Raw genomic sequence first — 16,772 nt, 5'->3', positions numbered from 1 at the left:
ATTACTTGTTCATGGAACAACTGCCAGTTTTTCTGAGAGTTACAGACTTCAAAAAATATATTTACAATCTCTTTCATAAGAGTGACATTCTTATAATTTATAGCAGTTTCAATCTTTATACACATCTTGTGCATCTCTAGTGCTAGCTTTACAGTCAATTATGAACTAATCATTAGAGATTAATAACTAGAGTCTATTAGTGCTGACCAGATAATACTTCTGTCAGTTGGACTTCATGTGTCTAGAATAATAAGAGAAAGAGCAAGAAGACTTTTCTTGAACAACTTCATTATATTAATTCTATCTACTTGCAGCGCTCTAATTTTCTATTTGCTACTCTTCTTCTTGAAACAGTCTTTTATGAGATATCTCTTTTGACTACACTTAAAGCACTTTTCTTCTTTTCTTAAAGCTTTATAATTCTTGATAAGATCTTTTCTCATCTTCTGAACAGATCTCTAGAGTTGACTTCTCTTATCTGTTTGCAGTCTTGAGTTATCAGTCTTTATATCTTTGTAAGTACTTTCAACTGAATTAATAAACTTTACATGCAAGATATTCTTTTCAAGAACTACTGTTATACTTAATTGAAGTCAGGTAGTCAGTACTACTATCTTATTAATATTATCTGATATTTCCAGCTGTTCATTCAGTTTAGCTTGCATGAGCTTATTCAAGTTCTCTATATATAGATTCTTCTTCATTTTTTCAAAGCTTTTAAATTCTTCACCAATTTCTGTTGCAAGCTCTAGAAATTATTGATGGTAGACTTGATCAGTTTCATTCAAACTCTTATAAAGATTAAAGATTGCTTGTCAAGAGTTTCATGTATAGTTTACTAAATCTTCTAGTCTTGTGTGTAGAAATTTCTTGAGGCCATTCTAGTTATTTTTTAATGAATTATTTTTGTGATAAATCTTTCAGAAATCTTTTTCAATATAATCAAGTTCTGTAAGAGCATACATAAGAGTTTTCTCATTATTCAATTTGCTTGTGTTGTGAGTGGATTTAATACTAAAGATGAACTACTAATATTTTGTATAGGAGTCAGTCTGATAGAGCTTTATATATTATGGTAATCTCAAGACTGACAGATGCTTTATAGGTGTTGAATTAAAGATAACTATATCAAGAGATTCACTTTGCAAGTGCTTTTGGGTGATCTGAACAGTATTTAACTTTTCTTGTCATTTTATCATTCTCTTTAGTAGTTTGGTTTTCTTGTGAAGTTGTTGAATTTTATCTCTTAATGTTAAGGTAAACTCTCTCTCTGAAATTGTGATGCTAGTTTTGATTTCATTTACAGTTAAGAGAGCTGAGGTGATTTCAAGATTTATCATCTTCTCACAAACTTGAGTTTGTTCTTTGGGTAGGTTTTCTGCTGGTGTTCCAGATTTGTGAGCTTCAGAGGATTAGCTTCTTTATATTGATACTATTATTGAGTGTCATCAAAAAAGAGTGGCAAAATGTGAAAATTATATGTGTGAATTGGTATGACAATAAATCTATAGAAGAAATTGTACATGAAAAAGAGTACACAAGATAAAAGATATGGTATTGGCAACTATATATAACTTGTAGACAAGATTGCCACTGGCTTCTAACAAGAGATTTATACAGTGGCAGCCTTTTACATGTGCTCACAAGCATGTGACTTAGTGCCTTACAAGAACACATGTACTTTCAACAGCTCACAAGTCCAGGCCCTGAACTCTTACAGGTGTTGTTCATTCATGTAAGGGGTTTGCAGGTGAATTCTTACACTTACAGCAACACAACTATAAGAACTGCAGAACCAGATGAGACTAGATATTAAATTTCTGAACAAAAGAATGAAACACTATTATGACAAAAGGCACCAGAAGATACCAATCTTGAAAGAGAGGAAAAAAGTATTTCTAATTTGATGAAATATCAAAATTAAAAGATCTAGCAAAAAACTCAATTTCAAAAAATTGAAACCATACAAAGTCATGAAGTGAATTGGAAAAGTTAACTACAAACTCCAACTATCTAAAAAGATGAGGATACATCTAGTATTTCATGTCTTATTATTGAAGAAAGCACCATTACATGCTAAAGACATGTCTACAGAAATTGATGAAGAACAGAAATATAAAGTCAAACAAATACTGAATCATTAAAAGATCAGCAGAAAACTTCACTATCTAGTAAAATAAAAAGAATACAATATCTTGAAAAACATCTGAAAACCAACAGAAAATCTCAGGAATGTCTAGATGATTATTGCAACATATTATTAATAATACTTTTATTCAGCAAAGTATTAATGAACAAATTGAAGACAACCAGAAGAGAACTCAAGAAAGAAAGATTACTTAAAGAAGCAAGCAGATTCTGAATTTCTGTTTGCTTAGTCACTCTTTTCTACTTCTTCTTCTCAAGATATTTCAAGTTCTTTACAGACTTTGACTTGAATTCAAGAAATTTGCCAGTCTGGTCACAAAGCAGCTTTTTCTGTTTTTGAAGATAAAGAAGATAAGAAAGAGTTTCTTAATATGCTTGAGCTTGTTCTGAGTCTCAAATAATTTCTGCTAATTAGCAGCAGAAGAATCATTATCATAAATATAATAGCAATTAGCATGAACACACTTGCTACATCAAGAAGAATAACTTAATTTTAAGCAAGTCTTACTTAATAAAGAGCACTGAGAGCAAGAAGAAAGCATCACAAATTCAGATTACTTAATAGCAGAAAGAAGATTATAGAGTGGTATCCAGTTCTAGAATTTTCCATCCTGGTCCCAGATTCCTGTCCCAATTCCTGTCTCAAGAATAGGATTGGGTTGAAGCTCAGCTCAACAGAATGGGACTGGGTTGTTTAACAGCATATTGGGACAGTTCCATGAGAGCTGGAATCAGGATGGGATTGGGACCAGAATCAAAATCTAATAGAATGATCCTGGGACCTGGCCATGACAAAATGAGATAGGACCAGGATTTCAATATTGTATATGAGATGGGACCAGTAAAGTGTAGGATGGGACTGGAAATTCTGATTCTATTTGTATTGTTAAAAGATAATGAAATTTAGTAACAGTTCTAACATAATTTTATCAATTTATTCAACTTTGAAAAAGTAACAAAATTTAGTAACACTCTTTGCATAATTGGATCATATTGCAAGCTATTAGGCTTTAGCTACTTGAGTCTATCTATTGATAACATTAACACATTTCCTGTTCCTCATCTGGATTAAGTAGTGGATTTAGCAGACTTGCAATCTCTTCTCATACAATCTCTAGAGTATCTTGATCATCTTGATTGTCTTGAATAACTTCCTTGACCAACTTTTCATGCAATATGAGTGCTTCATTCAGCATATGCATCTTGTCTCCATGTTTAAGTAGCATGATCTTCTTGATTGTAGATGCATGGAGCTGTAATTGTTGATAATAACATGTATTTTAAGCAATAGTTGAAAAATCAGGCTCTAGCATCCTCTACTGTTCCAGAATTGAAGCTTGAGATGATATCAAATTCTCATTATTTAAATATTGCTGTATTTCATTTTGGAAATTTGCTTGTCTTTAATGAAGTCTCTCAAAAATCATTTGCTCAATATTCTAGAGAAGTTAGCAGAGAGAAAATCAGAATAATACTTATAATAAACATATATTATTTATATCAAGTATTACTTCTCTTGGCTGTTTATATTTCTCATAATGCTTTTTGTAAAATCTCAAAATATGTTATTAGTATATTTTACACTCATTACTGGTCCAATTCTCTGAATCATATGCTCTCATGCAGCATGATAAATAAAGAGCAGCAGCTACAGCTAGCAGCTCACTCTTTGGATACTCAGTATCATTATAGTATTTCTGGAATTTCAAGCTGGCAGCTTTGATAGCTTCTTCAATGTTCTCTCTTATTATTAACTATTGAGTCTTGTCCTTTTTTCTTTCTAAATGCTGGAAAAGATGATTGTAGATTACTTATATTAAATGAATTGTTGGGCCTGTTGTTTTGAATAGTATCTTGATAAATTGACTGAATAGCTGCAACAGTTCAATCATATACTTTATCTGCTTTCAGTCATGATTCAATAAGTGAAGTCTTTGGTATTTTGGTGATGAGTTCTGAATCCATGAGTTCACAGCTTGTTGAAGTAATAAGACATGAACATACATCTTATAGATAAAATTCCATCTGGTGTAAACATCTTGAATCATCTTGTGCTGATTCTCTTGTTGATATTCTCAGAAACATGCAGCAAGTTAGGGGAAGACATTAGTTACATTAGCAACAAGATGAATTTATTGTTAAGCAAAGATTAGTAAATCAACTCAAGTATATCAAGACTGTTATCAAATTTCATTACCTTTCTAAGAGTATTTGCAAATGTGTCTGTTGATGCTAGATCATCAGTAATTAAGCTCTCATTAAAGATAGTGAGTAGAGTATTATTGTCTGGCTAAATCTTGAGATTGCAAACCAGCTCTCAAACCACAAGTTGAATCATATAAGCAAGACAGAGTATTATTCTACTGTCTGCATCCCAATCAGTTGTCTTGTTCAACTGCTGCAATGCTGGCCTTAACTAATGTGTAAGATGTACTTGCATGATATTATTATTTAATGTATTGTCACTTGTAATTACAAGAAGATTACTCTCAAGCTTTCATGCTGCTAATAATTGTTGAAGAATCTCTATCATATTCTTGCTAGTATAAGCACTCTCTAAACTTTCAAAATTCAGTAAATGCTTACAGTACTTTCAATTCTTTGTAATATAATAACTATTAATTGCCATAAAGACAAGATTATTGGGACTTGTCTAATTATCTACTGCCAGAGATATCTTGGTTGTTGAGTCATGATTAAAGAGAAGATTTTGGAATAGCTGATTGTATATATCATTCATGATCTGATATAATGTTTCTCATGTAGGTATCTGTAATGCCATCACAGGGTTGAGCATGGTTATTAATGTGTGAAATGCTGGATTCTTAATAGCATAAAATGAGAGATTCAAGAATATTAATGTTTGCACAAGCTGCTGAAGAAAATTATCTTGATTATATTCAGGAACAGGCAGATCTGAATCTGTTCAAGAACACTTTAGAAGCTGTTACTAAGACACCAGAACTGTTACTAAAATTCATTACATTTGAAAAATTAGAATCCATGACCTATTATTATGTTAACCAGAGTATTATTCTGTCTATCATCAGTTTTTGTATAATCTTTGCTGGTTAAATGCTTCTTCAGATCACTTGTACCACTTCAAGAAAAGTTTGAATAACTGAGAAAGATTTGACAATACTTGCAAATCATCTCTGGAGTACTCTTAGAATGCTCTGTCATCTGATCAAATTTTGATCAAAAATCAGAATAATATTGCTTTGCCTTCTAGTTGGGGTCATTATAGTTCTTATTCTTAACCAACTGAGCAGCTTCAGTAGTCAATCACCAAGTAACAAATAACTTATAATGCTGCTTCTTCCACAATACAAATTGTTTTTTTCCATGTTGAACTATGGTTAATTCTGAAGAAACCTCTGTAGATTTTGCTTGTTTGCTGGCTTCAGTCATTTAATTAGATTTTTTTTTTTTCATAATTAAATTGATTTTTCTCTGAGTTCTGTCTTAGTCAAAAAAGTAACAAAATTTGGTAACAGTTCAAGCAAAATTTGACAATCTCCAGCTAGTTAAACCTATTCTACTCTGCACAGTAACCAACTACAAAATTATTATCATCTACAAAATGAAACATTCTTCTTCAGGAAAATAAAACATTTTACCAATTTAATAGTATCCCATTCTCAAATTGATATAAAAAAAAAACTAAAAATCTAACTTTCTTCTCTAGTTATCAACAATTCAATCATCATTCTTCTCATCATTCTTCTTATTGTTCTTATCAGAAGACACTACAATCTCAAAATCATCTTTCTTCACCTTTTCTAAAGCAGGCAGGCTGTTATTATCTTCAATCAGACTTTGTAATTGGCCCAGAAATTCTCTTATCTTCTTCTCAACTCTCTCTCTTGACACACCAACTACAGTAAGATAATCATAACCATGGTCCATAATCTTGATCTCAAGCTTGACTATCATTTATCAGAACCAGGCCTGCTTATATACAGTAATAGAATGCTGCAGCTGGCTTGTTTTGACCTAAATATGTCAGAATCATTACCAAATTTTATTACTTTTAAATTCTATCTTCTTGTTCTGTCAAGCTTTATTCTCAGTCTCTGTAGTCTTTTCTCAGCAACACTTCTTCTTCTGTTCCCTCTTCTTTTTCTGAGATATCATAAGCTGGTGCTTATGATACTTCTTTGACTTGCTCTTGACAAATTACTTGACCATCAACTGTTTAATAACTTTATTCTCAATCACCTTGCAATCTTCCTCACTACTATTCTGCCTGCAATGAATGTTAATATAATTTAATACAAACTACTGAGGGTACATATTACTTATGTTTGGCTTGAATTCTCTTCAGCACATTATAGTGTGCCTTGTGATCTGTCTCTTCTGTCTTGAATATGTCTTTTTGATGGCCTTTCAAGGCCTGATGGTGCTCTCATGCCACATGAATCTTCTCTCTTATTGAATATTGTTTTGGCTCCATCTTCATAATTGTATGCAATGAGTTGAATTGAAGGTACTGTATAATAAAATTATAAAGTGTATTGATCAACTACTTGCATAGAATGATTACTATATATATTATTTATATTCTATAAACATATTGCTATAAGCAAGCTCCACACATTGTTGCTATGCTGGCTACAGAATAATAATATAAGGTCAGTTTCTCTTTTCTTCTCTTTCTCTTTCTCTTTTTCTTCTTTTTCTTCAGGACTACTGTTGATAATTCTTTCTTCTCCCTCTAATTATTTACTGCTTTGTGAACCCCCTGTACAAGAACCTGTGCTGCAATAAAATAAGTTGTATTAAGAGGTGAGTGCTTGCAGAATACTGCTTTAATACACATTATTTACTGACAAGATGTTAGTTTTCCCCATGCATGTCCATTTTGCACAGCCAGAGAGGAGTAGCACAAGACTGTATTGAAAGAATGAGCCCTGAAGAAGAGCAATTGGCATAAAGCTAATAAAGATATTGATCTGACCAACTTTAATCAGAAGAACTTTCACTTCTGTCACCCCATTTATAATTGAAAGTCTGGCACTTGTATGTCAAAAAGTAATGATTTTTGGTAATGGTCTTGATACTAATTAGTGAAATAGATACTATCAAGAAGATCTGCCACTTCTAGAGCTCTACAGAGCTAATTCTTCTGGTAGCTCTGTTTCAGTAATTGGTTCAGAAAATTACTTTGTCCTGTCATCAAGAACATGAATATTGCTGGCAACATTCTGCTATTAAGTTACTTCAGAAGACTGCTGAAGTGATCTTGTGCACTTTATTTGAGTGTAAGTCATTATTGGCAATGGCACCAACAATTATACTAAGTAATATAGGCTCTATTATGGCAATGGTGTACTGTAAGCATGTTATAGTCAATATTAACAACATGAAGCTCATTTTTGGCATCAGTACTATGACTGGATTGAACTATTTTGGCTCAATTAATGTGTCTGATTATCTCATTTCTGCTGCTCCTGCTTCTGCCATCATTATTCACCACCTGCATTCTGCCTCTGCCCTGCCAACTACTGCTGCTGCTCCACCACCACCACCACCACCCACCATCATCTCTCTGCCTTCCTCTGGCACCAACAGGGTCTCTGCCCATCAAATAGCAGGTATTAGAGCCCCTGTCCAGTTTACAAAGCTGGTTCTGGAGGAGCAGGAGAAGAAGAAGAAGAAGAAGAAGAAGAAGAAAAAGAAGAAGAAGAAGAGAGAGAAGAGAAAGAAGAAGAAGAAGAGAAAGAAGAAGAAAGAGAAAGAGAATTATGATGATAATAAGAATAATAATGATAATAATAATAAACTTGCCATTTAGACAGTTTCTAGTTGTTTGCTGGCTTTGGCCATTACTTAGTTTTAATATTTTGTTTTTTTCTTTTACAATCAAATTGATTTTTCTAAGAGTTTTACCTTCATCAAAAAAGTAACAAAATTTGGTAATGGTTCCACACAAAATTTGACCAGTTTGACTCTTGACACAATGGGGCTGGGAAATCCAGTCCCATTCCAGTCCCACTATGGACCCAGCCAGAATGGGAAATGGAAGCCTATCTTCTCTGCTGAGATAGAGCATGGGACATAATTTTCTATTTGAGGATGGGACTGGGAAATAATTTATAAAATAGGGATGGTAACAGGACCTCAAGCTCTTGAGTGGGATGGGACATGGAACTGAGATTTCATATTTGGAATCCCAGCTGTTTCTAAATTTGGGACTGGAACAAGCTTCAATGGAAAATAGAATCCTATTCCAGTTCTGAATACCAGTCTAGAAGATTATTCTTGTAAACATTAGAAGCAGACAATATGTAAGAATTTGCCTACAAACCTCTTATACAGACAAACAATACCTGCAAGAGTCCAGGGCCTCAGCTCACAAGCTGTTGGAAGTATATGTGTTCTCATGAGACACTAAGTCACATGCTTGTGAGCACATATAAAAGGCCACCACTGTGTGAATCTCTTGTTAAAAGCCAGTGGCAATCTTGTCTACAAGTTGTACATAGCTATTAATACCAAACCTCTTATCTCACATACTCTTTTCTATATACAATTTCTTCTATAGATTTATTGTCATGCTGATCCACACATACAATTCTCACATTTTGTCACTCTTCTTTAGTGATGCCTGACAATAATATTAACATAAAGAAGCCAACTCTCTGAAGCTCACAAATCTGAGACATCAGCAGAAAATCTACCTGAAGAACAAACCCAAGTTCACAAGAAGATGACAAATCTTGAAATCATCTTAGCTCTCTCAACCATGAATGAAACCAAAACTAGTATTGTGATCTTAGAGAAAGAGTCTATCTTAGATCAAGAGATAAAATTCAACAACTTTACAAGAAAACCAAACTACTAAAGAGAATAGCAAAATGATAAGAAAAGTTGAAAACTCTTCAGACCACCCAAAAGCACTTACAAAGTAAATCTCTTGATATAATTATTTCTAACTCAACATCTGCAAAGTGTCTGTCAGTCTTGAGATCACCACAACACACAAAGCTCTATCAGACTGGCTTCTATACAAAATATTAGTGATTCATCTCCAGCATTGAATTCACTTGTGACATAAGCAAATTGAATAATAAGAAAACTCTTGTATATGCTCTTACAGAACTTGATTACATTAAAAAAGATTTCTGAAAAATTTACTGTAAAAACAACCTATTAAAGAATAACTGAAATAATCTCAAGAAATTTCTATATGTGAGGCTAGAAGATCCAGCAAATCACATATGAAACTCTTGATAAGCAATCTTCAATCTTTACAAGAGTTTGAATAAAACTGATCAACTCTACTGCCAATAATTTCTAGAGCTTATAACAGAAATTGGTGAAGAATTTGAAAGCTTTGAAAAAATAAAGAAGAACCTATACATAGAGAACTTGAATGAGCTCATACAAGCTAAACTGGATGAACAGCTGGAAATACCAGATAATATTAATAAGATAGTAGCACTGATTATCTGACTCTGATCAAGTGTGACAGCAGTTCTTGAAAAGAATGCCTTACACATAAAGTCTATCAATTCAGTTGGAAGTGCTTGCAGAGATATAAAGACTAATAACTCAAGACTATAAACAGATAAGAGAAGTCAACTCCAGAGATCTGCTTAGAAGATGGAGAAAGATCTTATCAAGAATTATGAAGCTTTAAGAAAAGAAGAGAAGTGCTTTAAGTGTGGCCAAAAGAAACATCTTACAAAAAACTATTCTAAGAAGAAGAGTAGCAAATAGAAAATTAGAGAGCTGCAAGTAGATAGAATTAATATAATAAAGTTATTCAAGAAAAGTCTTTTTGCTCTCCCTTCTATTGTTCTAGACACATAAAGTCTAACTAACAGAAGTATCATCTGATCAGCACTAATAGACTCTGATTATTAATCTCTAGTGATTAGTTTACAATTGGCTGCAAAGCTAGCACTAGAGGTGCACAAGATGTCTATAGAAATTAAAACTGCTATAGATCATGAGAATATTACTCTTGTGAAAGAGATTGCAAATATATTCTTTGAAGTCTGTAACTCTCAGAAAAACTGGCAGTTATTTTATGAATAAGTAATGGTTACAAACATAAAAGATGAGATGCTAGTGGGTTTGAGCTGACTGTAGCAACATAATCTCAAGATATATTTTTGAGAACTAAGGCTAGAGTTCCAAACTGTATGTTGTGATCCACTTGTGAAGGTTAAACTAGTTAATCTCTTAAAGCTAGTGAAGAGAGGAAAGCCCATTTATATAATAACTCTCTGCAAATCAGAACAGATGATGACAGCAGATCTAGATCTTCAGATACTAGAAGTCTACTATAAACTTGCAGAAGTGTTTAATAACAAGAGAGCTTGAAAGCTGTTACTATAAAGATGATTTGGCCATAGATCTTGAGTCAGAAAAGCAGCCAGAATTTGAAAGAACATATAAACTTTTACAAGCTGAACAAGAGACTCTTTATAAATATCTGAGCAGTATACTAACTTATAGATTCATTTATTCTTTCAAGTTATCTACAGAAGCACTCATTCTGTTTGTATTTAAAAAGAACAGCAGACTAAGAATGTGTGTAAACTATTGTAATCTGAATTCAAAAATGGTCAAGAATAGATATTCTTTATTACTGATTGAAGATGTGTTGTATAAGCTTACAGGAGCTGCAATATTCACTCAGTTAAATGTCAAGAATACCTACTATAGATTGAGAATTCACAAAGAGAATGAGTGAAAGACTGCATTTCAAACTCTACAGAGATTATTTAAGTACTTGATAGTATCTTTTAAACTTACAAATGCACCAGCAGCCTTCCAATCATATATCATAAAGATACTTAGCAAATATCTAGATGTGTTTACAGTAGCCTATCTTAATAATGTGATCATGTACTCAGCTTGTGAGAAAGATCATGAGAAGTATGTGAAATTAATACTTAAGATACTCAAGAATGCAGGCCTTTATTACAAGCTGGCAAAGTGCAAGTTCAATGCTTACAAGATTAACTATCTTGAGTATATCATAACACCAGAGAGTGTTCTTATAGAGAAGAGCCATGTGAACACTATTCTTGACTGGTCAGAGCCAACTAGTAAGAAAGAGATCCAGATCTTCTTAGAATTCACAAACCTTTACAGGTACTTCATTTCAAGATTCTCTAAGATAGCTCTCAGCCTGACTGCTCTCTTAAAGAGAGGAGAAGCAAAGCTAAGCAGGCACATATAAAGAGAGATGAGAAGAGAGGCCAACACTTTCATAACTGAGAAAGATCACAAAGTCTTTATAGGTTTAAAAAGAGTGTTTGTGGAAGCTATTATGCTTCATTATTTTGATATGAAACAGAAGATCAGACTGGAAACAGATACATCTGGCTTTACAGTATGTGATATTTTATTACAGCTGGTAAAGAATAGCATTTGAGTTTCAGTTAAGTTTTATTCACAAAAGATGCAATCTGTGAAGATGAACTATGGCATCCATGATCAAGAACTACTTGCAATTGTGGAGTTATTTAGATATTGGTACTGCTGGTTGGAAGGCTTGCAAACATCAGTTCAAGTTCTTGCAGATCATGATAGCTTGTACTATTTTCAGACTGCTCAAGATCTCTTGTAAAGACAGGTTTACTGGGCACAAAGACTGACAGCCTTTTGATTTACAGTTAATCATGAAAGAAATCAAGAATCTGGCAGATGAACTTTCATAAAGATCTGATTATGCTAAGAAGGCTGGTCTGAATGATACAGAGAATTGTGAGACTGCAAACCAACTGAGAGTAATGCTCACAAAGAAGCAAGAGATTACAGAAAAGTTAGAACTGACAGCTCAAGTTTCTTTCAATTAGAGAGAGAAGAGACAAAATAAGAATACATAACTCATCTTCACAAAGCTTCAGATTGCAATCAAGAAACTACTCATAAAGATTGTCTTGAAAGACACATGTAAAGTAAAGAAGATTACAATACAGATTCAGAAGATTAAAGATTTGGTTCACAAGAAGAATTCTTATAAAAAGAGCAGCTTCAATCTGTTAGCATTATTGCCAAACCTACTGCAAAGTAACAACTATGCAGCCAAAGTTCACAAAGATATTAAGACAGGCATGAAGAAATTCACAACATGGAAAGAGAAGAAGAGTATTTTCTATAGAAATAGTTGCATGTACATCTCTCAGAATAAGGTCTTGTGAATAGAGCTGACCAGATATCATTATAATCTACCTCTTGCAGAATATTTTACTACAGCAAGAACATACAAGCTTATAGCTTGCAAATACTTTTGGTCAAGAATAAGAGAACTGGTAAAGAAGTGTTGTGAAGTCTGTAAGATCTATCAGAGCTTAAGAAGAGTTTACAGAAAATCTCAGAAAGAACTATCACTCTTACCAATTTCAAATTGCTCTTGAGAATCTATTAGCATGAATGTTATTACAGATCTTCTCACAAGCCTGAATTTTGAGAAGATGCAGTTTGACTATATTCTGATTATAATGGACTGACTTATAAAGATGACTCACTTTATTTCTACAATAAAGAAGCTGACATCAGAGAAATTAGCTCATCTCTTTATTTGCAAGATAGTGAGATTACACAGATTATTCACAAGTATAGTAACAGATCAAAGATCTCTGTTTGCAAGTGAATTTTAGAGTAATTTGACTCACATCTTGAAGATCACAAGAGCAATAAGCATGGTGTTCCACCTGCAAACTGATGATCAAACTGAGAGACTGAATAGTGTGCTAAAGCAGTATCTGCAAAGCTATATCAGTTATAATCAAGATAACTGAGTGATGTAGTTGCTAATAGCAGAGTTCATGTACAATAACTTACAGCAGGCCTCCACACAGAAATTATCTTTTCAGCTGATATATGAGTTAAATCCACAAACAGATCTATTGGATCCCGATGAGTATAATTATGTGTGCAAGAATTCAAAGAATCAGGCAGAGACAATGAGATTGCTTTATGAGAAGGTCAAGAAATCACTCATAAAGGCACAAGTCTACCAGAAGAAGTACTATAACCAGAAGCATATCACAAAAACTTTTCAGGTAAGAGACAAGATGTGGCTTGATCTTTACAATATCAAGACCATACAGTCTAACAAAAAATTGAATTTGTTGAGATATAAGTCTTGTAGAATTGTAAAGAAGATAGGCTTGCAAGTTTACAGACTAAAGCTGTCTTCAGATCTGCAAACTCATGATATCTTTTATGTATCTCTGCTCTGTAAGCACAAGACCTGCAAAGAAATCAATAGCTCATCTTATTATAAAGTTCTCAAGACAGACAAGAATGAAAAGAAGTATTCAGTCTGTAAGATAATTAACTCAAAGAAAGAGAGTCACAAGCTGTGGTACAGAGTACATTAAGAAGATTATAATAATAAGAAGAACAAGACATGAGTTCCCATGAGTAATATCTGTTTACTGAGAAAGCTACTCCAACAATTCCATAGTAGAAATCCAGACAAGCTGAATTCACAAAAGAGATGAATGGAGGTAGTGAAACTAGAAAATAAGTTAGAGAGAGAAAGGATATAGTCAAATCAAATTGAATTGGTTTCAAAAGAACTATCTAAAGATTATATAAGAGTCTCTGACTTTCTCTCATGAAGATCTGTAATAACTATCTATAATCACTGCTGGAAAGAGCAAGCAAGATGCTCACAGTATAGGCAGTTATTACATTTTTAACCCAAGCCTGTGAAGATGCACTCTGTAAAGACTATATTGTTATAGTCTTGCTGAACTCTCTTGCAGGCAGAGTACTTCTGTTCTGGTAACAGCTGGACTTCAGCTCAAGTCACAAGAATACTCTTGTGAAGCTGGATACAGACAGCTAACTGATTTGAATTATTCAAACCAGCAATAAGTATGAGTCTTTGAATAGACTCATGACACCATGCTCTTTTGCAGGCAGATAAAGCTTGTGCCCCAGTATGAAATAGAAGATCTGGAAGAACTACTAAATTGGCCTGCAAAGCATCAGCAAAAGTAGTAGCTGGTGATATTTAGGTGAAGATGATCTGGAACCACTATTATCAGTCTTGTGGAGAAGGTGCTGAGCAATTCCAGACACCCTACAGAACTATAACACTCACAAATCCTGCTGGAGCAGAGAGAATGGCAACAATAATCTAGAGAAAATTAGTCACAAACTGAAATATGATAGAGAATACTCACATTTCTAGCTGGGGCTGGTGCAATAATTATGGGGGAGAGAGACAGAGCAGCAGAACTCTAACTTCATCAGTACATAAACTAATATCAGCTCACAAGAAGCACTTACAGCTTGAGCTGGTGAAGAAGAAGTAGCAACAACTGATAAAAAAAAGAAAGAGAAAGAAGCAATAATATTCTAGAACTGTTAGTTACAAGTACTTCTTAATCTCTTAGAACTACTCACTAAAGGCCCAATATCTTCTGTAAAGAGAGAGGTGAGGGTTCTTCTGAGAGAGAAGAGAGAAGAGAAGTTACAGAAGAGAAGAGAAGAAGAGAGTAAACCAGCAGCTTCTAGCAAGTATTAGCATCTCTGCAAACTAAACTTCATGTGAAGATGAAATCTTATAATCATGCAAAGCAAAGACACAACCAGAGGTGAACTCACTAACTTATGGTCTTACAGCCAGACAGGCAGAGTATCAAGATGTAGCTATAGTTTTCTTTCAAATATCAGAGATCTTTCACAAGCCTGTCTCCCATGTGAAGCAGTACTTGAAGGGTTCACTTATCTGAATAATAATAATATAGACTAGAGAAGAAAGAAAAGAAAAGAAGAGAAAGAAAAAGCAAGAAAAAGCTCTCTCTTAAGCTAGTGTTTATTATCTAATAGTAACATGAAGCTAGTAAGAACAATAGAGACTCTCTATATATTGTTGTGTTATTAAGCTCTGTTGTGTTATTATATTATGTTGTGTTATTAGAGTTGTATTAATATTATATCTCTAGTGAGGCTGTACTTTTTTTCTTACAAGAAAAAAAGTATTTTTCTCAAGAGATTTTGTTTTTCTACTCATGAAGATTTTTAATGAGACAGCTGTCTTGAGGAATCAAGACTTACAAGAAAGAAAAATTTGTAAGAATTCACCTGCAAACCTCTTATACAGACAAATAATACTTACAAGAATTCAGAGTCTCAGCTTGCAAGCTGTTAAGAGTATATATGTTCTTGTAAGACACTAAGTCATGTGCTCACAAGCACACATAAAAGATCACCACTGCACAAATCTCTTGTTAAGAGCCAGTGGCAATCTTGTTTACAAGTTATATATAGCTGCTAATACCAGACCTCTTATCTTGCATACTCTTTTCTATGTACAATTTCTTCTATAGATTTATTGTCCTGCTAATCCACATGTATAATTCTCACACAATATAATAAAAGAAAATCATAAGAATACTCACTAAGAAGAAAGACAAGAGAAAACCAGAAACTCAAGAAAGAAAGAATATTCTTTTATACTCTAAAAAGTAACAGACAGAGCAGTTGGAGACAATATATTATAAAAGAAGAAAATAATATTATGAATTTTGTAGTATAATAACAGAACACACAGAGTAATTAGATAATATCTGATAAGATAAAATTACAGATTATTACAGAAGAATCTTAAGATAAGAATTATATAATCAGAACTGATAAGCTGATCAATCACATCAAGCACAATAAAATTGATCAGAGAACATAGCAAACATATTACAGTAGAACAGATAGAATAGCTTAATGGAACTATCACCAGAGAAGCATCATATATATAAGAACACTTATTATTAGAGATTTAATGAACTTGTTCATCATAATTAATCTTCTTACTTATCTACTAGATATCTTTGAATCAGATACTTTCATATCTTGGTTACTTTTCATACTACTGAAGTCCTGTAATACTGTATGACTGTACCTGATTCTGCTACTCTTGAGAAGACTCTATAGCTCTGCTCTGACTCTGTTACACCTGCATGGAAACTCTTTGTCATCAGAGCAAGACTGCCAGCTCAATTGAAGTACCATTAGACTATTAATTACTACCCCAATCTGTTATTACTTACTGTGATACCCTTTGACCCCAAAGATCTGAGAGTGTCACATGAATACATAATAACAGGCACCTGAAGACAACACAACCCCCTGCAGAAAGCAGTGAATCTTATGATAACTCTAGTTCAAGAATAATGGCAAGAATAAAAGAAATCTCTCATCACATGAAGAGCTCTTACATCTCACTGCAGAACATATTGAAAAGACTTCAAACCTATATGCATGCTTTTAGTGCTTCACTGACAGAAAGTAGCTGAATAAGATTAGCAGCCAGATGTTCTATAATTCAGAGTGTCTTACTTGACACTTTGATAGTTGATATCTGCAGAATAAGCAGTGCAATTGGTGTGAACTTTCTATACTACATACAATGCATCTGTAATGTCATGCCAAGAATATTTATTGCACACATTCTTGTCTCTGCCCACCATTGTGATTTTCATTCTTAGCCAAAACTGAGATCTTTCTGAGAGTATCTGCTTGAGACTGCTCAAGATAGTGTAAGAATTTGCCCACAAACTGTTAGGTAATCTAACTAGCACCTCACTCACGTGACCTACATAGATTAGCTGAGATTCCCCTTTAGGTAGCTTAGTGAACAACAAGCA

At 33.5% G+C, this 16,772-nt stretch overlaps 2 protein-coding genes across 2 annotated transcripts; one reads left to right on the top strand and one right to left on the bottom strand.

Moving 5' to 3' along the window:
• Positions 1-5,847: 5,847 nt before the first annotated feature.
• CIMG_13424 (uncharacterized protein) lies at positions 5,848-6,084 on the bottom strand (the record flags this gene model as incomplete). The annotated part of the gene is made up of 1 exon (XM_004446106.1): positions 5,848-6,084. One exon carries the CDS (start codon positions 6,082-6,084, stop codon positions 5,848-5,850), a length of 237 nt encoding a protein of 78 aa, XP_004446163.1.
• A 900-nt stretch (positions 6,085-6,984) lies between these two features.
• Positions 6,985-7,945, top strand: CIMG_13423 (uncharacterized protein; the record flags this gene model as incomplete). The annotated part of the gene is made up of 4 exons (XM_001245691.2): positions 6,985-7,043; positions 7,122-7,170; positions 7,367-7,412; positions 7,461-7,945. The coding sequence occupies 4 exons, from the start codon at positions 6,985-6,987 to the stop codon at positions 7,943-7,945; spliced, it is 639 nt and encodes a 212-aa protein (XP_001245692.2).
• Positions 7,946-16,772: the final 8,827 nt, after the last annotated feature.

This window comes from Coccidioides immitis (genome assembly GCF_000149335.2).
Source record: "Coccidioides immitis RS genomic scaffold supercont3.4, whole genome shotgun sequence".
NCBI classification, from domain to species: Eukaryota; Fungi; Ascomycota; class Eurotiomycetes; order Onygenales; family Onygenaceae; genus Coccidioides; species Coccidioides immitis.
This window is presented reverse-complemented; position numbering and strand designations above follow the sequence as displayed.